This window comes from Silene latifolia, chromosome 9 (genome assembly GCF_048544455.1).
Source record: "Silene latifolia isolate original U9 population chromosome 9, ASM4854445v1, whole genome shotgun sequence".
Lineage (NCBI taxonomy): Eukaryota > Viridiplantae > Streptophyta > Magnoliopsida > Caryophyllales > Caryophyllaceae > Silene > Silene latifolia.
In genome coordinates this window covers 189,055,040-189,081,422 of record NC_133534.1, presented here as the reverse complement: position 1 = coordinate 189,081,422, position 26,383 = coordinate 189,055,040, and the positions used below count along the sequence as shown (strand labels likewise).

General features: G+C 36.1%; 1 protein-coding gene across 1 annotated transcript; it reads left to right on the top strand.

Moving 5' to 3' along the window:
* The first annotated feature begins 16,587 nt into the window (after positions 1-16,587).
* LOC141600321 (conserved oligomeric Golgi complex subunit 7) lies at positions 16,588-24,789 on the top strand. Its single transcript, XM_074420533.1, has 10 exons — positions 16,588-17,165; positions 19,143-19,232; positions 19,326-19,445; positions 19,534-19,635; positions 19,737-20,017; positions 20,685-20,830; positions 21,606-21,807; positions 22,046-22,721; positions 23,373-23,705; positions 24,148-24,789. Exons 1-10 carry the CDS (start codon positions 16,881-16,883, stop codon positions 24,427-24,429), a joined length of 2,517 nt encoding a protein of 838 aa, XP_074276634.1. The 5' UTR covers positions 16,588-16,880; the 3' UTR covers positions 24,430-24,789.
* Positions 24,790-26,383: the final 1,594 nt, after the last annotated feature.

The window sequence follows — 26,383 nt, the reverse complement described above, 5'->3', positions numbered from 1 at the left end:
TGTTCATCATATTTACATTTTCATATATATTTTATTTATTTTTACTGTTAAGACTTCTATATATTTTTCTGCAATTTTCGTAATTTTTTCTTTTATAAAGTTTTCTCTACAGATTGTCCAATAGTCGTCAAACAAAATTGCAGCAGTCATTTTTTACCTACAATTCAAACTATATAATATTTAAATATATGTAGTTTTATATAGCTTTTCCATACTCCAACATCATTATTCCATTAACAAACCGACGCTCACGAGGTAAGTCAACAAACAAAAGCTCATCTATTACACCACACCAAATTCAATTTCATTGAGACGGGGCAGTACTTCATACGTCGCTTCTGTTAAGAAAATTCAGAATGAAAGAGTGATGATGTGAAGTGTCAGTAATATATTACGACAGAAACCGCAACTTTAGTCACACAACCAAAAAAGACCAACTACAAGACGTCGAACTGAGATTAATCGCAACCAGGTTTAATTCGAGCTTATAATTTCCAACTCTATTGTAAAGAAGAAGAAAAAAAACTGCCTTTTCAGTCTGGAAAATATTGAACTGTCAATTTTAGTACATACGGTTGTACAAGGTGAAGTTGGCAAGAATAGATTATAAGAGAGAGAGACCAACTAGCATTAAAAACATTACAAAACCATTTAGCCAACAAAATTGAAGATCCATTCAAGGCACTCATCAAAGATTTTAGTTATTTATTGACGCCGAAATAACAAGGTATTGTAACACCCCGCGCTTTCCTAATATTTTTGAATAAACTTTTAAGTAATTTTTATTAAATAATTATTATTTAAAGCTTATTTTCATAAAATATTGTCTTAGCCGTGTAACGGTAATGATAGTGTAGATTTTAATAATATTATCCTCCGACTCGAGTTATAGTAGACTTGGGACGAAAATTCTAGTAGATACCGACTCATTTTGAGTTATTGGGCTTAACTTGACTCATGGGCCTTTTTCCCCTCTTTTCTCTACACAAAACCTCAACTAAACCCTCACAACTTCATCTCCCTCACTTCTAATTTCTGAAATTTCCCAACAACCACATCACCATTGTTGAACCTTCCCTTACTAACCCTAAAATCACCATATCTCACTCAATTCTTCACCAATCTCGTTCCTTTTCGCGCCATTCTCTTCCTTTTCTCATTTCCCTTCTTTCTAAGTAAGAAAGTTGTCATCTTTTCCTCTATTTCGAAATTCTCATCTTACAAGGATGTGGATTCTTGGCTTAATACCTTTATTTTTGTGTTTAGGGGAGAACTTGGACAACCCGGAGGAGGATAGCTACATCATTGACGAGTCTTTAGAAGATTGAAGTGCAAAAAGGTAACGGTGATGGGTTACTCGACTTTTATGTTAAAATTGTGTGATTTGTGTAGTATTAGACTCATATGATTGTTAAATTTGTTGTCTTGCATGATTTGTGGTGAATGGATGTTGATTAGAATACTTGAATAACATTTCTCACATGTTTAAGGAAAAGTTTCACCCTTTATTGTCTTTGATCCGTATTGGTTGAATTTCTATCTCAATTATGTTGTTTTTCTTGGTTAGAATCATGCTAGGATAGGTAAACAATTGTTGTGGAACGATTTGTGGTTGTTTGCAAATGATTTGAGAGACGATTTTGGCGATTCACGCGTACTGATGGGTCTCAGTAGGTTGACCGCCCGGCTCTGGACCATGGGAACCCCTGTATTCTATTTCACTTTTCAAAATGTGTCGTGGGTCTCGGCCGGTTGACCGGCCGCCGGCTCTGGACCGGTGGGGGAACCCCGTAACATTTGGCCTTTTTACAATTTTTTTCAAAAATGAGCCATGGGTCTCAGCCGGTTGACCGGCCCGACTCTGGACCAGTGGGAACCCCTGTAAGTTTTATTGAAAATCCAATATTTGCACGAGTCCCAGCCGGTGGACCGCCGCCGCCCCCTGGCAACCGGTGAGACCCCTCGATTGTTTTTCTTCGCCTATAACTTATATTAACCAATGATTCACGCATGTATCTTTTCCGTGATTAATAAGTGATCAATTTAGGACATGTTTACGTGATGATCATGCCATTATGGTTACTCTTGTTTGTGATCCAAGTATGGTGACTTACATTGTGTGACGACTTGACATTCCTTATTTTACCCTTGCGGACCATTGGTTACGGTTAGGTGTCATGTTTCCGGTTTGGGCTATTGTTCCTTCCGCCTCTTCGGACCGGGGGTCACGGTTAGGTGACAAGGTTCCGATTTGGGGTTACTCGACTTTCGGGCACGGTTAGGTGTACCATATTTCGAGTCTTGGATACGATTTGGTATCGTTTGTCGAATCGGGTGTCGTCCATCCCGAGAGTCTGGCCAGGTTTAGACTAGGACCGTATTATGATCGTCGTCCTACCAAGAGGTTGGAGTCTAGAGGGTTGTCTTGTTTGAGTCCATGCTTTGTAATTTGTCTTACATTGGAGTTGAGTCAATACTTGACCGTTTGACCTAATTATTCTTCTCACATTTATGCATAACTACTCTTATTGCATTTCGTATACTAATCATGATTCTCTTGTTACCGTAAGTATTTATTCTTATACTTGTTTGTTTAATTACATTCCTAATTACTTGTATTTTGACATATTGTGGCTGGGAGAACCCTGAGTTACTCCCCACTGACTGTGGCTTTCATATGTATTATGAATGACAGGTTGGTGATGAAGCTTAAGTGGGGAAGACCGTGTGAGCTAGCGAGTTCTTACCTCGGACCTTATTTAGTTATCATTTAATAGACTCACCTACTTTTGAACTATGTTAATTCGTGGGATATCTTTTCCCCAATAAATTGACTTGTGTTGTAAACTTAAACTTATCTATCTAGACTTACCTATCGTGTTAGTGATACCTCGCGTTGGACTTCAATAGAAGCCTTAAAAGTTTTAAAAAATCACGTATTTCCGCTACGTTTTACTAGACCTTTTAGTTACCTCAACGAGGGGTGTCACAGGTATAGTATAAGATAAAATCGTAAAAGCGTGTTAGTAAAGTAGTACGTACCGAATCCTCTTCCAGATTTCGACCCACGTAGCCATTACACCTATGTTTGCACAAGAAGTTTCTGAATTGAAAAGTTGTGCTTCACCCCCATAATTTTGTGCTATTGAGCAATCAATCCTTACAATTTCCAATTTAAGTAAATTGACCCCATAAGTTTCACATAAGGCAAAATCAAACCCAATTCAAAATATCGACAAAATCTCATCAAAATATCATTATATCCAAACAATATATCAACATGTATACGTATAATAATAATAAAATTATACGTTTTATATACTAAACACATATTTTTTACATATGTATTTAGCTATGCATTTTTAAAGAAAAATAAAACCAAATAACAATTTTATTTGTAAATTTTTTCGAATTTTTCAAAAGTTGAAATTTTTGTACTTTTTTATTATATTTTTTATATTTTCTTTCATGAAAAACTTTTATACCGACTGCTGATTTTGACACACCTACCTAACAAAATATTGTAAAAAAAAAAAAAAAAAAAAAAAAAAAAAAACCATAAAACGGATGTACTCTCTAATACAAAAATATTTACTTTTTTGTTTTTCGTAGAATACTTTTAATTTTTTACAATCTAATTTATGCTACATAGTTTTTCGATTACTTTTCAAAATGTTATTTTGTATTTTTCAAAAAAAAAAAAAAAAACATTACCATTTTCATTTTTATAGTATGCTAAATTGAATTTCTCGTGAGATTTTGATAACTGAGTTTAATTTCACTTATTATGAAAGTTATGAGGCATAATAAATAAATCTGAAAGTTATGAGGTTGCAGTTCATGATTGCACAATCTTAAGGAGGTCGAGCAACACTTTCCCGTAATTGCGAATATCCTACAATATATATAGAAAAAATAAAAAAACTATTATTATCTTTGTAGTCATTTCTTATCTCTAATACTCCAACGTTACTGCTATAACCAACATAAAAATTCTTCTAATTTTTTTTCCACTATCGCAGGTGCTACAAAGACTTCTAGATATACATTTTTTAGTAGGAGGAATATATCATATACGTCATATAGAATGTCCAGTTCGCGCAGTAGTAGTGGCCTTGCAAAGAGGCCGTCCCAAAAACCTTATGTTCTTCCCCATACCGTCAACGTGCCATCACTGCGGAGCCAAACTTCTGAAGAATGAGACTGTTAATTTTTGTTGCAGCCAAGGGGATATTCGTCTTGCAAGCTAAGTGTATCAACACCAAATACTCTTAGACAACTTTTCCTTTCGAATGACGAGTATGGAAAAAACTTTAGAAAATACATCATGTTTTATAACAACTCGTTCGCTTTTACATCATTTGGAGTTAAGAAAGACAATGAACTTGCACGTAGAAATCGAGGTATTTACACGTTTAGAGTTCAAGGACAAGTTTACCATTACATTAACGATGTACTACCGACGGAGGTTCGCCCAAGATACATACAACTATACTTCTATGACACTGACCTTCAATTAGCACATCGCCTGCAAGACTATCCAGATCTACATCATTATGTCATGTCTACGTTGATGCATATTATGGAAGGAAATCCATATGCACATTTTTTTCGATCTTTGAGAGAACTTAACATCCACGAAGAAAATCGTATAGTTATCCGATCAGATCCATCGCATGATCAACGTACCCATAACGCCCCAACTGCGTCGCAGATTGCTGCTGTTTGGGTAGAGGAGGACACCTCATCTGCACCACTTGCACATGATATAGTTGTCTATGCAGGTGGAGGCGAAAGTCGTCGCATACTACATTAATACGGGTGCTACGATCCCCTACAGTATCATGTCCTTTTCCCTTACGGTGAGACAGGATGGCATCGGAGTATTTACAGATACCAAATAGGTCATAGAATGCGACAACAGTGTCCGACCTTTCCTATTAATGAAGTACTTGTGCAGTCTACTGATAACTTGCTTGAGGCTGAAGAACAAGGCCAGCTACTGTTTCTTGTTCTAATACTTCATTCAGCTATCCTTATATTTGTAGTTCTCATATTTTTTAAAATAAATCCTCTCTTTTTCAGTTGCACATTCAGCTGATTCTGATAAAAAAGTTTCTTGTAGAGAGTATTACTGCTATTGTCTACAAATTCGAATTTGTGATACATCAATACTACTTCAAAGCGGTCGTCTACTCCAATAATATGTTGTTGACATGTATATTAAGCTTGAAACGACACGCTTGATGTCATTAGATTCAATCAAAAGGTTATTCGAGCTGAACTTTATTAGGGTATACTCGACAGCTACAATTCTGGCGAGACTCACGCTGCAAACATTGGCCATCGTTTTATCCTTCCTGCTAGCTTTATTGGTTGTGATCGGGATATGCGCCGCCGCTATTTAAACGCTATGTGTTTGGTTCAACGATATGGAAAGCCATACATTTTTCTAACTATCACATGTAATCCCAGATGGCCTGAGATTGAGCGTGAGCTTAGAATAGACCTGATCTTGTGACACGAGTTTTTAGAGCCAAACATATAGAATTAAAAAGGCCATAGTCGAACGAAAACTATTTGGAAATGTTGCTGGTTACGTTTACATTGTGGAGTTTCAAAAAAGAGGACTACCTCATGCACATTTCCTTATAATTTTGGATTCAGCAAGTAAGATTAGATCACCGGAGTATTATGATTTGCACGTATGTGCTGAGATACCTGACGAATATACCAATCCACACCTCTACACAACCGTTGTTAAACATATGATGCATGGTCCTTGCGGCATAGATTTTCCTTCTAATCCTTGCATGAGAAATATATAGGCAATGCAAAAATCACTATCCTCGTGACTTCTGTGACTTTACCATGAATTGTCGAAATTCATATCCAATATACCGAAGGCGAGAAGATGGACGGTTTTGTTACATTCGTGAATCATGGCTTGACAACAGATGGGTTGTCCCTTACAATCCTTTTCTTTTAGCGAGATTTGATTGCCACTTAAATGTTGAGGTTTGCTCAACGATTAAGGCAGTTAAGTATTTGTATAAATACGTCTACAAAGGTCATGATCGAATTTTTATTGCTTTGATCGACACTAATAATGTAGATGCAATTGACGAGATTAGTTCTTATCAAGCAGCTAGATGGATTTCGCCACCGGAAGCCGCTTGGAGAATCTTCAGATTTAGTTTAAATGAAGTTCATCCTAATGTTGTTACTTTCCAAGTACATCTTCCCAATATGCAAACTGTTGTTTTCGACCTTTTGAGCAAGTCGAAAATGTCATAGATGATGAATACTAAACAACGACAATGCTAACATCATTTTCCATCGTAACACATATGATATATATGCTCGTACATTGACATACCAACAGTTTCCTGAGCATTATGTGTGTCATGGAGAAAAGGGTTCCAAGTACTGGACTCCGCGTCAGAAAGGCTTTGCAATCGGGAGATTGGTGTACACAAATCCTTCCGAAGGTGAGCGCTACTATTTACATCTTCTACTAACGAATGTGAAAGGTCCGCAGTCATTTAATAATTTGTTGAGCATAAATGGTGCACTCTGGTCTTCGTTTCGCGACGCTACGTATAGAAGTGGACTTCTTGAGGCCGATAATTCAATTGACCAGTGCTTAGAAGAAGCTTGTCACTATAAACTGTCGTTCGTCTTACGAAGGCTTTTTGCAACACTACTGATCTACTGCCAGCCAAAAGTTCACGTTTGTTGTGGGATAAATTTTTTCCGTACTTATTTGAAGACTTTTCTCATGCATTCCCGACAAAAAAACGTAAGGTTTTTAACTTGACACTCAGAAATGTTTGCAAAGTTATTGAGTCTATGGGTAAAAGTTTTTCGCAATTTGACTTCGGTGGTCTTAGGTTGGACGAAGAGTCATCCAGTCAATATAGAATGAAAGCAATTGAAGAAGATATGAACGTTCCTATAACGTCAGAAGAAATTGAATCTGTTAATTTGTTAAATTCCGAACAAAAGTACGCTTGCTCGATAATTTACGACAGGGTTGTGCGTAATAAATGCGTTGCTTTCTTTCTAGATGGTCCAGGTGGTACTGGTAAAACTTTATTATATTCGGCTCTGCTTGCAAATCTTCGTAGTCATGGCATTATTGCTCTCGTCGTTGCTAGCTCAGGAATTGCTGCCTCGAACATTTCCGGTGGAAAGACTGCGAACTCGAGATTTAAAATTCCTTTAGATCTTGATGAAAATCAAAGCTGCCAAATCTCAAAGCAGAGTGCGCTAGGAGAGCTAATCCGAGTGTGTAAATAGATCATATTGGACGAAGCATCAATGGCGAAGAAACTTGCAATTGAGCATTTTGAAAGAACATTACGTGACGTTTGTTCAACTGTTAAAGCATTTGGCGGGAAGGTCGTTGTATTTGGTGGCGATTTTAGGCAGGTGCTTCGTTTTGCAAGTTGGTGAAGGTAGACCACCTTATGAGAACGGAAAAGATATACGTTTACCATGAGCCATTGTCGTATCTGAATCTCAGAGTTGCTTACTTCTTGATACACTTATTCAATCTATCTACCCTGATATTAGCCTTACCAGTTTAGATCATATGCTCACTATGAAGCGAGCGATCTTAACACCGAAAAATAAAGACACCGAGATTATTAATTCCATTTTAGTAACGAAGCAACATGGTCGAGCATTTGAGTATAAGAGCTTCGATGAAGGTGCTGATATAACTGCTGAACAATATCCGATAGAATTTTTAAACACTCTTTCCCCAAGCGGTCTTCCACCACATCAATTTAGTATTGAAAAAAAATAGTCTGATTATTCTTCTTAGAAATCTAGATCCAACTTCCGGACTTTGTAACGGTACAAGATTAATCTGCAAAGCTTTCTCAAGAAATGTCATCGACGCAGAAATAGCTATCGGCCATCATAAACGTGAACGAGTATTTATACCTAGAATTCCGCTACAGCCATCACCCAGTGATAAGTTTCCTTTTAACTTTAGGAGGAAACAGTTTCCAAGCCATCACCCAGTGATAAGTTTCCTTTTAACTTTAGGAGGAAACAGTTTCCTATTAGGCTGGGTTTTGCGATGACAATTAACAAGGCGCAAGGTCAAACTCTTGACAAAGTGGGCATTTACTTACCGAGATCTATCTTTTCACATGGACAACTATACGTCGCGCTTTCGCGTGCTGGGAAAAGTGCTGATGTAACAGTTGCTATAATACCACGTGACAACTCCGACAACAGCTGGCGAACAATAAAAAACGCAGTTTGTTATGAAGTTTTACATAGAGCTAATATAATATAAAGTTTTTTCATGTGTTCTATGTATTGTAAATACTATTTTGATAGTATGACTATCTTATGCAAAATAAATAGTTCCTTTTCCATTCGCTATTTGTGTTTATCTTTTAAGGCTTCACATGATATTCGGTTGCATACATTTGCAAATTACATCTTTCTTCTGTAGTTTGTTATGGCTCCAACAAAGATACCGCTGGCTGATGTCACTGACGCAGACGGCAACTTTACCATTTCAGCGACGCTAGATTCAATTATGCCCCCTAAACTTGCACGCAATGGAACAACTCGGTTACAGAAGCTTCTTTTCACAGATGGCGCTGTACATAATAAACTTTTATATTTTCCCTTTATGATAAAAAAATTATATTATACAATAACAATCTCATTTTGACGTAATTTAAAATTTACAGGGTGTTAAAATGTCTGCCACTTTATTTGATCAAGATATTGAACTTTTTTCTGGAATATTTCACGAAGGAAAGGACTACGAAATAAAGAATGTCACCATTAATCCTATTCCTGCAAATCTTCGAAGAGGAAGTCAACATTTCCAAATGATCATAAAATCTCGCACCCATGTTGTTCAAACTTCTGCGCCGGATGAAAGTCATAATACCGTTTTGGTTCTAGTTAACTCCCGTAGAGACTGCGCAGGCCACGTGGGAAGAATAGGTAATTTAAATGCAGTTTTATGAATTCCCTCCTTTAGCCAAAGTTGCAACAGTTACTTAATATTTTCACCTGCAGACATTATTGCTGTTGTCTTAGCAATGTACGCAGAAATAAAAGTGAGATCGATGAAACAAGAGGCAGAGTTCGATGTTCGTGATCTAATCATTACTGATCAAAAGTATGAAGTTTTATTTTATCCATAAATATACGTCTTTGTGTATTGATCCAATTTCACACACTTTTTTTTAACATGCCACAATATGAGACCAGTCACGCTAACAGTTTGGCATGAACCCCTCTTAAACGAAGTTGCGGTGTTTGAATCGGTTGTCAATTCAATGCCAGTTGTTCATATCACTAGGGTTAGAGCAGCCAAATTTGGTGGTAGGTTTTGTATTTTAAGTTTTTCTGGACACATATCTTTCTGTACGTATTTCTAAAAAAAAAAAAAAAAAAAAATCGTCCTTGTGGTCGCCTGCAGAAGGAACTTGGAATACCTCACCATACTCCATTATCAGTCTTAACAGCATACTCCCAGAAGCAGACGTAATGCGTGTTTGGTAGGTACAAGTACTTCTTTAGGCCACAACCATTTATTAGCACATAATTTCCATTTCTCTTTCTCATATAGGGTTCATGAAAACATATATGCGCTCGAGTTGGTCAGAGCAGGTCAACGGCAGAATACAGGAGAAAGCTTCGGAAAAAAATTGGAGAAAGCTCCGGAAAAAAAATTGTATCTGACAAAGGGCAAGAAGTGCGTATTGCTATTAGGTCCCTTATGGATATGGAAGTAAGCCTTTATATATTACAAAAACTATAGGATATCTCATGTTCCGCTTGTCTGCTAATATTACATAAAATTTTGTTTTTCCCCCCTCAGGAAGGCACTACTGCCTGGATCGAAGGGAAAGTACAAAAAATCACTAATCCCGAAGTTTGCTTTACACCTCATGTAATGTCTGCAATAAAAAAAACTACAGTTCCATTGGGGACACGATTTTCCTTTAGTGCATCAACAACACCACATATGGCAACATCGGTTCCAAGGGGAGCTGCAAGCATTTTGTGTACAAATGCGCTTCAGGTTGCTGACCTTAATTAGTTTAAGGCTAAACCGATGTGCTGTTTTCGAGATGCATACTACATGTAGTTTTCGAAGATGAGAGTGGAATTACAAACATTACTCTATTTGACCTTCTTGCCGAAGAAATTCTACAGACAACTACCGAAAAACTCATTAAAGTTGTTCCAGAGGTTTGTTTTTTAACCTTTGCGAATATTAACCTACTACTTCAAATTCGAAGACGCAAAAGCGATAACAAAATAGATATTTCTTTTCATGACTGCAACAACGAAGAGCCCTTATTGACGAGTTATTGCTAATGATACATGGCGAAGTATTTGTTGTAAAGATGGTAGCATACATGCTTGGCGATGCCACTAAACAGATTCGTTGGCGTGCGCAAAATCTTAATAAGAAAAGCAAGTAGTTGTTGTATGAGAGAATGTTGTTACAAGGATAGGTATGTATAAAAGCGATGTACATAAAACACCCGTCCACACTATCTGTGTAAAATATGTAATAAAGCACATGTGTGAGTTTTTCAAATGTGCAAGTAGGTAGGTGTTGGCGTTTGTTTATGTAGATAATCAACGTTTACTAGTACATGTATCATAGGGGCGCTTCCACGTGTTTGTCAACTTAAAAACCATATGTTGTATGATACTAACAGTAGAATGTACTATAGCTTATGTTGTGTTAATATGAGTACGACTTTGTTCATTGTACATAAGTTTGTTTATTTGTCGTCCGTTTCTCCATAAATACATATACAATCAAACAGCTAACATATTTTTCTTATCAGGATCGATGGAAACACCTAACAAAACTTTGGAGACCAATTTGAAAATTATACTTAATGACATGCTTAAACAAGTCAAGCTACCACCTGCAGAATTTGGCATCCACGCTGTTACAAACGATGAACTTAGAGCAGATGTCAAGATTAGAGATGTTGGCAACCCTCCAAATACAGTCACGTTTATTGGAACCCCTTCAAGACTTGTTGGCCCATCACAACAGAATTGCGCACGTCAAGCAATTACTTTTCTACGTGATATCTATAAAATTTGAGGTTCTTGATTATAACTACTATGCCCTACAGGAGCTGCAACATAAGTTCAATTTACTTGAGCAGGAATTTGATAACTTCATGGACTTTTAGCTAAGTAGAACCACAAAAGTCCTAACGGTTGTGGATGATGCGTAGGTAGTCTGTTTGTTTGTGAAGTACTTCTTATGTACAGAAAGCCGCTACCGCTTTGGTGTATATGTAATAAATAAGTTGTAGCTTAGTCGTTTGCGCTGTACCTCTTACGTACATAACAACTCCACAATTTCCCTGTTTATGCTAGCATGTACTTTTACAATGTAATAGTGACAAAGTACGTGTTTTTGTAAAATATATATAAAAGTGACAAATTACGTGTACTTGTTAAAAAAAACATATATATATATATATATATATATATATATATATATATATATATATATATATATATATATATATATATATATATATATAGTCGGATCAAGTGAGAACCACCAAGATAATGAGAACCGTGAGAACCTTTACTAAATCATCATCAAATCTTGTTTCGAAAGTTTTGATGGATCATTTACCCTTAGTTTAGCTTATTCTAACACATTTTTAGTATAGCTAAACAAAAAAATTTGATTTTATTAACAAAATATAAACTTAATGTACTAAAATACAATTAGGTATACTAAAATGGATATAGATGCACGAAAACCAATACTAGGTGCATGAAAATTGTTACATGCATGAAAATGATTACTAGGTGCATGAAAATATCAGGCTATAAGTGCACGAAAATAGTTCCAGGTGCGTGAAAATTGTTAGATACATGAAAAATGAGTACTAGGTGCATCAAAATTAATAAAATAATTATATAAATGCGGATTCCGGTCAATAATTTATAGTTTTTGGACCAAGAAATATGTTATCTAGACATAAAATTCTATGCCGAATCCAAATATGTCGTTATTTTTTAGAAAAAAAGCATTAAGGTGGAGTTCTCAAGGTTCTTACTATGTAGGTGGTTCTCACCGGATCCAGAATCTATATATATATATATATATATATATATATATATATATATATATATATATATATATATATATATATATAAAATAAGACAGTTTACATGAGTGAATGATTCAATATTTTTTCCTTAGTGATGTCTTGTCTCTATTTTTTTCAACTTATAAAGTATGAATACCTAACGAAGTTAACAATTGACAAATAATCTACCTATTAATATTAGACAACTTTCGAAAACTACGCAACACACAATAGAGGAAAACAGTTATTCTAAGTTAAAATTAATAACAATCGAAATTTTAATTTATGGTCAAGATTATTAGATACAAAGTTACAAATTTCTTTTTTCTCTTATAACTTTTTTTATTACTCGACTAAGCGCCAACTTTTCCTACATTTCTACCAATATATTCTATTTGTATTCACGTATTATTTCTTATCAATATTATATTCAAATATTATTTCGTGGTACTGCATATTGTCTTTTACCTTTCCTATCCTTACATTACTGATATACTTGTTGTATATGCAGCTAGGAAATAATGCAGTTGAAATCAACGGCGGACAAAACACGTAGTTCAGATGTTGGACGTCGCTCTATCATAGTTCCTGCAACCTTTATCGAAACTGATCGAGATATGAGATATCGCTATCTTAATGCAAGGTGTTTGGCTCAACGATATGAGAAGAGCTTCGTTTTCCCAGCATTGACATATAATTCCCAATGGTCTGAGATTGAACATGATGTTCTTCCAAACAATGAAGTACATGATACATCCGTTGAGTTTGCTGTCCATGTGGTGAAAGATGATTAACTTAAAATATACGGCTACTACCTTATATAAAAATGTACTTAGTCTATGGTAAGATAACATTACCTACAACCACTTTGTGTTTACTAGATCGGAGAAAGACCTATCCGCAATAAATCAACGAATTAGTTTCGTTTGTAATATATGTACATGTTTGCTTGTACAAATACCGTCTAAATATTGTACAAATACCGTAAAATAATATGTTCTTTCAATACTACAGAAATCGCCTCCATTTAGTATCGTCGATAAGTGTTGGATGCCGCGTGCATAGCACGCGGCTTTCCAACTAGTATCTAAAAAAAATAATGGCTATATAGTTAAGTGCTAATGAATTCTACATTGACACGGAGGGGTACTTTTCAATTTATATTGTACGACTAAGAGAATATTTTATTTCATATTTTATATTTTCACGTGCTAATTTTGTTAGGATATACATATATTGACACAAATACAAAATGTATTGTTGAAATCACTATATCTTAATCAGGAAAGTTATGTATAGTTTTTTAATTGCTAATAGAATTTATAATTCAAAACTAAAATTTTCAAATATAACATGATATACAATTTAATAATTTTGTTGTATTAAAAATGTTTTAAATGGCATACCCGTATAATTTGTACGGATTTTAGACTAGTATCGAAAATAAAACACTCCCAGTAATATTCCATATCCCTCAAATATCACCCCACACAGGTACGAGTAGGTCTCCTGAGGGACGGTCTCTCAATAAGTTTATTGGGAGATTATTTTACAATTTTAAGAAAAAATGGTACTAAAGTAATAAAATAGGTACAAATCATGAGTAAAGATAAAATAAGTACATTTTTTATGTAAAGAGATACGTAATTAATATGCGACGATCAACAACAAAAACGTCACAAAATGCAAATAAAAGGATACATAAGATTAGTCTCTCAATATATTAGAAAACCCTCTCACAAGTTTTAGTGCAGGACAAATCGTTTTCGTTCTTAATTCCAGAATTTCAGTGGATTTGGAAATTGGATATTCCTCCAAAGTTGAAATTTTTTCTTTGGAAAGCCCGTGTTGACGACCTACAAACAAAAGGCAGGCTTCGACTTCCAATTACGGTGTTACTTTTTCACATACGGACTTTACTCTTTCGCATACACTTTTTTATTAAGTTTCCGTATTATATCCTTTTTCTAAACTTAAACAAATTAGGTTTTATCTATACTTTTTTTCCCTAAAATTGAATCTACTTGTTCTAAAAACTTGAATAATATATTATAATTCTTCAAGTTTTTCAAGTATGAAGTAATTATTTGTTTAGCAATTATTAAAAACTTGTTTATCAATTATTTTGTCCTAAAACTAGGGTTTTTAATTGTCTAAGTTCTTTAATTAGGTTGATGGTTTGTCGGCGAACGAACTGACCGGAATTGGTTAATGGAGGTGGCGTTGGTAACAAAACACACGAAGAACGTGTACTAATTAAATAATCATTTACATCTAATTAGAATTTCATTGTTTAATTGTTTAATTTCATACTTTTAGCAATCAGCATCAAATAGTAAATTAAACATTGGCCTAATTGTAATGTCGGTAACGTCATCCTGGGTCACAATTAGGGCAATCCCACCTCAAGCAGGCATTATGTTATTGTTGTCATTAAGAAAGTTCGTCCTTGAAAGGTAGAGATAAATCCGAACAGAATCACATAACCCAATGTCGTCATCATCCATCTTCTCAGATGAAGGTGATGAAGGGAGATGAGCAAAGGGAGAAAAAAAAGTGAGAATGAAGAATGAAAAGATGACAAGGGTAAAATTGTAAATAACGTATGTGAAAGAGTAAAATTCGTATGTGAAAAAGCAATACCCTCCAATTAAACAGAAAACAAATGAGAGCATTCATCTCTCTAAATTCTTAGAAAGGGAAAATCCTCTCCAAAAGCAAAAAAAACATCCAGAAATTAGAAATGGTGTTGAATCTCCAATCTCCATCATTTCTTCATCTCTATTGTTAGAATTTTCTTCTTTTTACTTTTCTTGAGTTTTACCTACTATAAGATTTGACTATAATTACTCTCCAATTTAGCCTAGGAGAGTTTTTTTAGACATATATCTTAAGAATGAAGGTTTAATTCAAGAATTGAAATAGATCTAAGAAATTCTGAATTTTACCCTAAGATTAATTTCTGTGTTGGCAAGTTTTAAAAAGGCATCTTTAGAAATTTTCTTCAGTCAAATTCTGTCAAAACAAGATGAAACCTCCATCTTGTGTTCTTTTTCTTTATTTGTTTCATTAAAAAGAAATACTCCGTACTTCTTTAGTCATTCTCTCCTTTTGATTTCCTCCTTCTAAAGACTAATCTTTGATTTCCTCTTCTTTTTAGCCTTAAAGAGGTTATTTTAGATATATGTCTTAGTAATTGGAGGTTTAAATCAAGAAAAAAAAAGAGCAATTTTTCAAGGGTTGATCATCAAATTGATTATACTAAATCATTCTTGATTTTAGTTTGGGGTCACCGTGTTCTCCCTTTAGTTTTTTTTTTAGTTTTTATTTTTCTTATTTTTTTTGTTGGGCTCTAAAGTAATTTTTAACTCTAATGAAAGTTTCTTATTTGATGTCCTTTAATTTTGTTTGGTGCTTGGTAATTTGAAAATCGTTGATTTTCTTTTACTTTTCTCATCCGCAGGGATGGTATAAGTTGATTTCGATCAATCTAGTTTCTTTACCTTATCAAAAAAAAAAACGAAAGGCGGGCTTCTAAAAAGTCATATTAATGTCCCAACTTATTGTGTTTTATGCAACTATCCTATTGAAAACAAAGATCATTTTTTTTACGAATGTCTCATGATTGGGTCTGTTATCCAAAATATAAACATTATTAGCTTCAACAACTTTTTGTCAAGTTATGATAATATTGCAAGTCAAAGATTTATAATGAAACTTAATTATCTCAAAAACTTAATTCCTAAAGATGATTTCATTAAAATTATTTTTATTTGGTGGAATGCATGAGTTTATAGAAATGACATTATCTCTAATTCTTTATAATGTTCATTTTAATATTAGCAAACTTATTACTTTACGTAATAATAGCACTAAGACCTGAAATGAGATCAGACATAAGAATCTCAACAATCCTGAGAAAGACGAGTCAGCTGGAAACACTTCTAATAAGGAAGAAATATGGTGGGAGAAACCTAGAAACGGTTTCCTAAAGCTAAATTTTGAGGAATCGAGAATAGAAGGCAATAAAGTTGTTTTAGGATATTCTATAAGAGATCATAATGGTAATGTCGTGGAGCAAAAAAATGCGGATCCAATAGTATTCTTGTTGCGGAAGCTCTCGCTTTAAAAGAAGACATTTTAGCAGCTAAATACTCAGGAATCTAAAAGTTAATTGTGGAGGGTGATAATTTATGTGTTATTAACTCAATTCGTAGTACTTAACAAATTCCTTGGGAAATTTCTAGTATTATCAAAGATGTGAAATTAGATATTTATTCTTTCGATAAAGTGATAATTAAACATTACTTTTCGTGAAACCAACATGGTTGCTGATTTTATGACTTCTATTAAAAATTCATGTTCAACTATTTCGAGGTGGTTTGAAAATCGGTGACTTCAAATTACCTCTTTCATTCGAAATAATGAGGTCCTATCCAGTCCAGATGATCAATCTAGCTTTCCTAACTTATCAGGACAAAAAAAAGAGAAAAAAAAATAAAAAATAAAAATCCATAACCCCCAACCAAATCACCCCCTTAATTTCACCCCATCTACTTTGAAGAAGCAGCGAGAGACTGAAAGCGATCACAATTTACAACAAAATCTAATCAAGTAATCAACACCTAAATTTGAATACTATCTAACTTCCATATTTCACTCTTCAGTCAAAAGTCACCTTTACTCCAAATTCCTCAATTTATTCTCACATAACAACAAGGTATTACCTTGATCAATTGCTCAGCAAAAATGATGGTAGATTTAGCGGCATTCTCGGAGGAGAATTTCGACGCGAAGAAATGGATAAACAATGCGGTGGAGGCGCGTCATCCTCACGATCCATTAGAGAAGCATTTGGTTGATCTAGAAATGAAGCTCCAAATGATGTCAGAAGAGATCTCCGCTTCTCTCGAAGAACAAAGTTCTGCTGCTATATTGCGTGTACCACGCGCCTCGCGTGAAGTTATTCGACTTCGTGATGACGCCCTTTCTCTTCGTTCTTCTGTTGTGTCTATCCTTGACAAGCTTAAACAGGTTGTGAATACTATTCTACCTCTCATTCTTCATCTTTGATTTGTTATTTATGATTACAATACTTCATTACTGTCATTTTGATTTTGTAATTTTGTAGCTGTGAATTGTGTGAATGTCAATGCGATTATGTGTCGGACAGTCAGAGTGATCGTAGCTGAGTTTGTTGATTAGTGATTGTTATTTTTGCTTAGAATAGTTTATTAGTGAGACCTTCTCACGGCGTGAAACTGTCTTGTTCTAGAATTTGTGTTATTGGTGTGATTTTGATCGTTTCTTTTTATTTTATTTTATTTTATTTTATTACAGTACGTAAATGACAAGTAATTTTGATTGTGTTATGTAATTGTGATTGTGAATGTGATTTATATGCTTGACTGTTAGTCTGATTATGATTGTGGCTTATTATTGTAATCGTAGTATATTTGCTGAGATTGTTAGAATAATGATTGTTAGTTTCAAGTAGAACAGTTGATTAGTGTTAATTAAATTTGATTTCTATTATATTTATTTGTGGCTTCTGTGAATGTCAATGTGATTTATATGGTTGACTGTTTGAGTGATTTTGGCATCATAATCATAATATTGTAGCTCAGATTCTTAACTTGTGATTGTTAGTTTTTTGTTACAACACTTGATTATGTTATTTGCTTGTGGATTCTGTGAATGTCAGTGTGATTAATATGGCCGAGGCTTAGAGTGAATGAGTATTATGATAGTCGCTTATTATATCGTCTTTTTTTGGTATTTAAATGTTTGTGGTATAGCCATAGCCATGTATCACCTATGAACAAGCGTTTGTTCAACCTGTAGCCTTGGGTGAATATGAGCTAAGATTACTTATTAGTTGTCGTCTGTTCCTCTCTACAAGTGGTGCTACGCAAAAACTCATTTTTTTATCGAGTGTACACTAAACTAAGTGGCATTAAACCGTTGGTGTGTTGTGAAGAGAGGCCATGAAAATATACGTGATTGGGAATAGTATCATTATAACTTCATTACAACATGGGACATTTTGGGGTAAGTTAATACGGAGTATGAAATTCAGTTGCTTTATCACGTGGTAACTATGAGTTCAAAGGAGGATAAGTGGCATCTGAATTGGCGGGTTGCTTAATTTAGGCATTAGAAGTGATTGTAGTTAAGAAGGGACTATTATTCTTGCAATCGACACAGGCACCCATGGTCCATGTTTAGATGCTATTGACCAGGGGAATTAGGTTGTACAAGGAATTATTCTACATTAAATTAGAAAGATGGTGTGCAAAGGAATTATGGTTGTGTATATCTGATCTCTGAAGATAAGTACCGCATCTTTGAAGTTGGTATAGGAGATGTATTTCAATGGTTAGTTTACTATTAGGGATTTGAAAACTCAAATGGATGAATAGCTGATATTATTATTATTATTTTTGCCAAAGCTGGGATAACATTTTGCCTAATGATTCTGGTTGGCTCGTAAAACTTGTGACGGACTTTTTTTCCCCTCTGTAACATATAACGATCTAAATGAACATTGGTATATTTTGAAGCCCAATCATTTTGTTTCCCTGAGGCATGGTTTATGTTTGTAGTTTTGTACATTGACAAGAAATTGCTCCCGATGGCTTATATAGTAGATTGAGGTCTCATAATCGATTGGATTGATCTTTGAGAATAAGCCATTAGAATGTTGTAGGGAAGCTGTATGTTGCGTTCTTAATGAATTATTACGATGAGCAAAATGGATTTTCTCTAGTCACCGGAAGTTCCCCAAAACTCGATAAACCGAACTCTACTCAATCTGAAACGGACAGGGTCAGCGGACCGTCGACATTTTCAGGCTGATGCTAAACTATGTGTTCTATAAATTTAGTTGTGCAAATAACGTGGACTGCTTGCTGGGCTACCTTTCCTTTCTTCCCTGTTAGGCTGATGCTAAACAATTTTAGTAAGTTGGAGCTGTTTTGCTAATAAAGTCTTTGTTGGGATCATTTTCAGGCGGAAGGCTCTGCTGCAGAATCAATAGCAGCTCTTGCTACAATTGATACTGTCAAGTGTAGAATGGAAGCTGCGTATGAGACATTGCAGGTTAAAAAAAATGATTGACTTCTCACGTCTGTTTGCCCGCTAGGCTATGAATATTATACGGTTATAACCAGGAAAACCATTTCTGTTATGAAGGATGCTGCTGGCTTAACGCAATTGAGCTCAACAGTCGAGGATGTTTTTGCAAGTGGTGATCTTCCACGTGCTGCAGAAACCTTAGCTAGCATGAGGCATTGCTTGTCCGCTGTAGGGGAGGTATGATGCAATAGCGAGTGTTACTTATAATTGCTAAGTTATAGTGATCCTGGCCTTTAGACATTTGCTGCCGGTTTACTTTATTCAGGTTGCTGAATTTGCGAATGTGAGGAAGCAACTGGAGGTTTTAGAGGATAGGTTGGATTCTATGGTGCAGCCTCGCCTGACAGATGCATTGTCTAACCGTAAGGTAAAGTATCTATTCTTGTTTGGGTAACCCAATCTTATGTTGTTTGATCTTGCCATTTTATGCATTAATGTTCCTATACTTTCTTTTTTTTGTCTATGCAGGTTGATGTTGCTCAAGAGATGCGAGGAATTCTTGTGCGTATTGGTAGAGCCAAGTCTTTTGAACTGTATTACACTAAGGTTCACCTCAGACCCATAAAGCAGCTGTGGGATGAATTTGATTCTAGACAGCTTACATATAAATTGGCCGCTGAGAAAATTGATGGAGAAAGGCTGTCAAATGCAGATGAGTTCCAGTCAAACTCTTCATCCCTTTCCTTCTCTAGTTGGTTGCCAACTTTCTACGATGAATTGCTACTTCATCTTGAGCAAGAATGGAAATGGTATAATCAAACATCATATCCACCGTCCTCTTCAAAGTTCTTATCTTGCACAATCTGTCACAGCAAAAAATTTTAAACCTGACAATTTTATATATACCGACCTGGTAACCACTTTTTTAGTGGTGTTATCGTTTTTTATACGTAGTACTACAATTCAAATTGACTCAAGGAAGCTTACTATAGTGAATTCTGCAAGGTGTTTCTAATCTATATTTCTACCACTCTGTGACGGAGTGCTTTTCGATCTATCGCCATTGTTATAGTTACTAAACTCTTTCATTTGCGTACTTTTCACTTGATTTTATATTTTTGATCATTTCTTTTGCTCTTCATCTTCTCATGTCTGAAAGTATCAATTTCTTTTACCAGACTTCTTTTTATGCTATATTAGCATTGGAGTACTCTCTGTTTACCATAGGCTGTCAGTGGAAGGCGTTCATTTGCATGGACACTCAATCATCATGACCTGCATTTTTGGCCCCATTGCACACATTTCAAAGTTTATGCTACATTGATTGGTTCTTGGCTGTCCTTTATTTTTACTCGAACTTGAAGAGCAATTGATCACCCTTGAACCTCTGTCGTCATTTTCTTTTATTTCTCAATGTTAGTAAATGGTAAATCACTTCTTTAATCTAACAGAAGATTATCGTGTATAACTCGACAGGTGCATGACTGCTTTCCCAGATGACTATAAAACGTTGGTTCCAAAATTATTAATGGAGACTATGTCAATTGTTAATTCAAGCTTCACTTCCCGTATCAACCTGGCAACTGGAGATGTTGTTCCTGAAACAAAAGCGCTGGCTAGAGGTTTGCAACTTCATTTTTTTTTTTTAAATGAAATCCTTTTTTATGTGCAATGATGGGCAGATGGCTGCTGTGGTCTTGCGCTCATGTACACAAGTGCAGAGACAAGAGAGAGACTTGATGTACAAGTTGTGTTCCCATAGTCTCCTCGTGAGGTTTTACAGTGAAGACACACTTCAAATATGTGCAGTTTAGTTACTATTTAGCTTGCTGGATTAAGATGAAAGTGCTGATTAAGTTGCACTTTAGCATTTTTCTAACATTCAAGCTTTTTAAGGTGATTTGCTGAATGATTGTGTTGCTTGCTAAAACTATCTTTCTCTGTCAATATGGAAGATTTTAGAATGTGGAAAGGGTTTTTGAAAGATCTCTACTCTAAAAAGAAAATTCTTCTAGTTTTAGAAGCAAAATATCCCGTGTTCCATCAATTTGTATTGTCGCTAGCTGTATACCGTAGTTCCTTGTTTGTTCGTCTTAACTTTATGAGAAGCAGTTGCCTGTGGGTTGATGTGATTGTCCTCTTGTCAATTATGTCTGAGAAGCGCATCTTTGAACTGCGGAGTACTATGTTTTTTGTAATCTGTGAAGAGTTTTTCAAGGATGACCAACTTCTGTGAGTACAGATTTGTTTCCAATGTGGTGATACCGTGATAGGGGTTGCAATTTGATAAGAAGTTTTTCAAGATTGATGGCCAATTTCACTCTCCTCTGCAGCTGATGGAATATCTATTCCTGTATGCTTGTTGATAACCATTACATTTTGATTCATTATCTGCAGGTATCTTGGATTTAATGTCTTCTGGTGATATGCCCAAGGGTATAAAGATCGAGTCCAAGCATCTTGATGCAATTATTGAACTACACAACATGACCAGTACTTTCGCTAGAAACATCCAACATATGTTTTCAGAATCGGAGATCAATATATTGCTCGACACACTGAAGGCAGTTTACTCTCCTTTTGAGACATTCAAACAAAGGTAAGTTTCTTTTGTTTTCAAGAAGTGCTATGAAATATTTAAGTGTAGTCCTTTTGTCGATTCTTCTAGAGTTTAGACATGGCAGAGGTAAACTATGTTTTTTTTTTCCCCGATTGGGTAATATATACGTTGTATATGATCACTGGTATACTCTTATCAGGTTCTTTCATATTTCTTTGTCACTGAAAGTCAACAATTGCCATTTCTTTTTCTGACGTATACGTCAATGTCTTGCTAGATATGGGCAAATGGAGCGTATTATTCTCTCTTCTGAGATCAGTAAATTAGATCTAAGAGGAGCTGTTACTCGTGGAGTGGGTGCACAGGGAATCGAGTTGAGTGAAACAGTTCGAAGGATGGAGGAATCCATTCCTCAAGTCATTTTACTTCTAGAAGCCGCAGTTGAGAGATGCGTCAATTTTACTGGTGGTTCTGAGGCCGATGAGCTTATTCTTTCCCTGGATGACATAATGTTGCAGTACATTGCTGCCTTGAATGAAACATTGAAATCTTTAAGAGCCGTTTGTGGGGTAGATAATACATCCGATATTACAAAAAAAGATTTAGGATTGGATAAGAAAGATGGGACACACGCTCGTAAAACAGACTTAATCTCAAATGAGGAAGAATGGTCCATTGTTCAAGGTGCACTCCAGATTCTCACAGTTGCTGATTGTTTGACAAGTAGATCATCAGTCTTCGAAGCTTCTTTAAGGGCTACTGTTGCTAGATTAAGCACGAGTCTCTCTTTATCGGTGTTTGGCTCTAGCCTGGACCAAAACCAGAGGCATTCACATGTTTATGATGGAAATGGGGGCTCAACGATAACTGGAAGAGCTGCTTTAGATATGGCTACCGTACGGTTAGTTGACACTCCTGATAAAGCTCGGAAGCTATTTAACCTTCTTGAACAGGTAAGCACAGTATTCTTCTTTCATTATATGAAGCTCTTGACATATTTTTAATATAGACTCCATAATAAGTAGAGGGGATTAACTCTGATAAATATATCTCATTCTTGTAGAGAGGCATTTCCTCTCATTCTTTGGATTTGAAGTTCTCCTCACGTATTTTGAAAAATGTTACATAATCCAAAGAATAGAAAGGAGTATTTATGATGAATATAATCAACGAAGGCCTCTTGACCCCCGGTCACTCCTGCAAATATCCGGCTCAATTTTCTTGTCACTCATATTATTTGCTACACGTACAACCTACTCTATCTTCCAAGTCAGGGGAATTGTTTACAAAAATCCTACATATAGTTACTCGCCTGATAATTTTGTGTGAAAGAAATAGGCTAATGGGTAGATGAGCCACCTCAGTCTGGTGTTGCAAATAGACAGCAGATAAGAAATATCATAAGCTGAATGTTCTGTCTAAAATGGTAACCACTAACTAACCATGAACCACCCCCTTTTCAATAGCTTCAATATAAACTATAACACCAACAACTCCCTTTTGTTTGAAGAGGTTAGTATATTTCAATATGGTTCATTTTTTGTGTACTATTCATGACAAGTGTCTTTGAACATGTCTTAACAAAGTTACTTCGTCACACGCAGTCTAAAGACCCTCGGTTTCATGCGCTACCACTTGCATCTCAGCGAGTTGCCGCATTTGCAGAAACCGTCAACGAACTTGTTTATGATGTCCTGATATCAAAAGTCCGGCAACGCCTTAGCGATGTGTCACGCATGCCAATATGGTCTTCTGTGGAGGAGGCTAGTGCTTTCCCTCTCCCAAGCTTCAGCACGTACCCTCAATCTTATGTTACTAGTGTTGGAGAATATCTTCTTACTTTACCTCAACAATTGGAGCCCCTTGCAGAAGGTATTGCCAGTGATGAAGCCAATGCCGATGAGGCCCAGTTTTTTGCTACAGAATGGATGTTTAAGGTGACGAACACATTACCTTTACTATAGAGCCATTCTTGTTCCCTTCTGCTTATCTAGGGATATCATTGTGGTGGGGTTTGAGGTGCATACAGACTTCCCACACTCATAGCCTCCAAAGTTATACACTCAATGAACTATGTTTGCCTCACTTGCCCCCATTACCTATCGAATCTATGATATTATCCGCTATAATAATTGGTCAAAATTGCTTTAACTACTGAGCTAATAGATTGTGGATCAGAGGGTCTGAAGTAGGTTTGATGCAAAATTTACCTCCTCCCCACCATCCATGGTGGTATGATGGCTTACCACCACACCTGCTTTCAGTCCCGTTTTATTGAGACCTGGTGGTGTGGTTTTTGGTTTTATCCACCTCGTTGACATCACAATACTCGCCAATTTCATAGCATTCTAATACATTTGTATTTGGCTACATCTAAAGGTTGCAGAGGGTGCTACTGCGATATACATGGAGCAGTTGCGTGGAATTCAGTACATAACAGATCGTGGAGCACAACAGTTATCAGCTGATATAGACTACCTGTCAAATGTTCTATCGGCTTTATCAGTACCAATTCCTCTAGTACTATCCACTTTCCAAACTTGCCTTTCAGCTCCAAGAGACCAACTGAAAGATGTCATCAGGTCAGAGTCTGGGAGCCAGCTTGACTTGCCCACAGCTAATCTTGTATGCAAGATGCGTCGTGTGAATCTTGACCAATGATTCTTGTTCCAAAGGTCTAGCCGCAACCCCCCATAAGTCACATTGTTATATCTCTGTCTCTTAGGGCTATAATTGTCCTTGGACTCAAAAGCATTTACAAACACGGCCGCATAATTTGGTGCACAACAAGCCCTGAGCTAACATCACATTTTGTTGAGGATCGATCTATATGGTTCTGTATTTTTTTGCTTGTATGAGAGTTTTGTTATTGCATCACTGGTATAAAGGAACTTGATGCAAGGAACACCATATTATTTTAGTGTTCTTTTTTTTTTTGACAAAGGTGTACTAACTTTTTATAAATAAACAAGAAGAGTTACAAGAAACTGCTAACAAACCCAGTTTGTTATTTCTGCCAAACGAGTTCTGAATCTATGAGCCATCTTTTCCGAGATTGTGAGGTCATCAAACGAGTTTGGTCTGCTAGTCACCTTGGAGTTCGAACGGATTCTACCTCCAATGAACCTTTTCATTCGTGGTTCCAAAATTTCTTGAGGTATTTATCTCTCTCTCATACGGATGTTACTGGCGCAAAAATGCACTTTACCCTTCTACTTTTTGCTATTTGGAATCACAGGAATAATGTAATTTTTAAAGCTTCCCTTGTCAACCCCGTCGCCATTATACATGAGGCTGATCAGCTTCGCGCGCAACAGCATGCTTTCAGTTCCAGGCTCCCGGATAATGTACTTACAGCTGTTCCTTTTAATAAATACCTGGTGGGTTGGGGTGTCCTGTCCCCTTCCCCACGGGATAGTTTCTACGACTAGTTTTTTGCATCGGGTCTGTGTTGAGCCTAGGTCTCTGCTGTCTCCTGAGATGATTTTGGTTAGAGGGATGTCCAGGCGGTTTGTTCTTGTTGTACCCACTTTACTTCTCGATATTTTTGGATACGAGGTTCTTGTCAGCGGGGGCTGTGATCCAAAGTGTAGGAGTTTACTCTCCTTTGGAGTCAGATTTCAGTGGTCTGATTTCCACCTTTTCTTGCTACATCCCTGTGGCGTAAGTGCACTATGGTTTCTCTCGTTGGGTCAAGGTTCTCGTAGGTTTCCAGATAACGTGTATTTGAGCGAAGGAGATGAATCTCCAAGACGCTTTATTGGGTCTTGTTGTAGGTATTTCTCTGAAGCTGTACCGACTAAGATGAGTAAGGGTAATTTTATGGGGGTTCGTTGGTTTCCAGAGGAAGATTATCATAGCCAAGGAGATGAATCTCCGAGACTCTTTTTTGGGCCTTGTTGCAAGTATTTCTCTGAAACTTCATCAATCAAGACTAACAAAGATGGGTGTTTTGCTATGGCCAGCGCTACTCGTCCTCTACAGATTGTGGTGTGTTTTGAGACCGAAGTTCGTGTTCAGACATCCGTCGTACGCCATCAACACGTTATAGATAGCCGATGCAATTATCTTGTTGTTTTAGTTTATGTCATTAGTAGTGCTTTGAGGTTTTATGTTGTAGTTATAGGTATGGCCTGGGAGCCGTATCACTAGAATGTAAAACACTTTCTTTACCGCTGCCAAAAAAAAAAAAAAGGTTTCCTGCGCCTCTTTCTCTATTTTACAGCACTCTTACCACTGCTACCACATTGCTGTTGCTTTCAACAAAACTATGTCAACTTGTTCCTTTCAAACCCGCTACAATGATCTTGTTCTTCACGACTGTACTGGCCGTTTCTGCAACTCTCATCTTCAAGCTACCATCTTAGCTCTACTGGAGGCTATGACTTATGCCTCCTCTCGTAGACTTCAAACAGTGCTGTTCAAAATCAGCAACGAAAAACTTCTACGGTTGCTTTTCAAAAGTGACATGCCTATAGTCCCGATAGCTGTTTCTAGTAGTTTTAGTCAGGTTAAGCTTTTCCTAAATTGTATACATTGTCGGTATAGACTCCAAACCACACGCAGAGCAACTTTTTGGCTTTTAAAGAAACAGTTAGTCTTGCTGAAGACGGGT

Bases quoted from the DNA above. Each gene is read 5' to 3' on its own strand.
- LOC141600321 (XM_074420533.1), top strand. From the start codon at position 16,881: ATGATGGTAGATTTAGCGGCATTCTCGGAGGAGAATTTCGACGCGAAG. The intron at 19,233-19,325 runs GTTAAAAAAAAT...TCTGTTATGAAG, and splicing joins CTGCGTATGAGACATTGCAG to GATGCTGCTGGCTTAACGCA. The intron at 21,808-22,045 runs GTAAGTTTCTTT...ATGTCTTGCTAG, and splicing joins TTTGAGACATTCAAACAAAG to ATATGGGCAAATGGAGCGTA.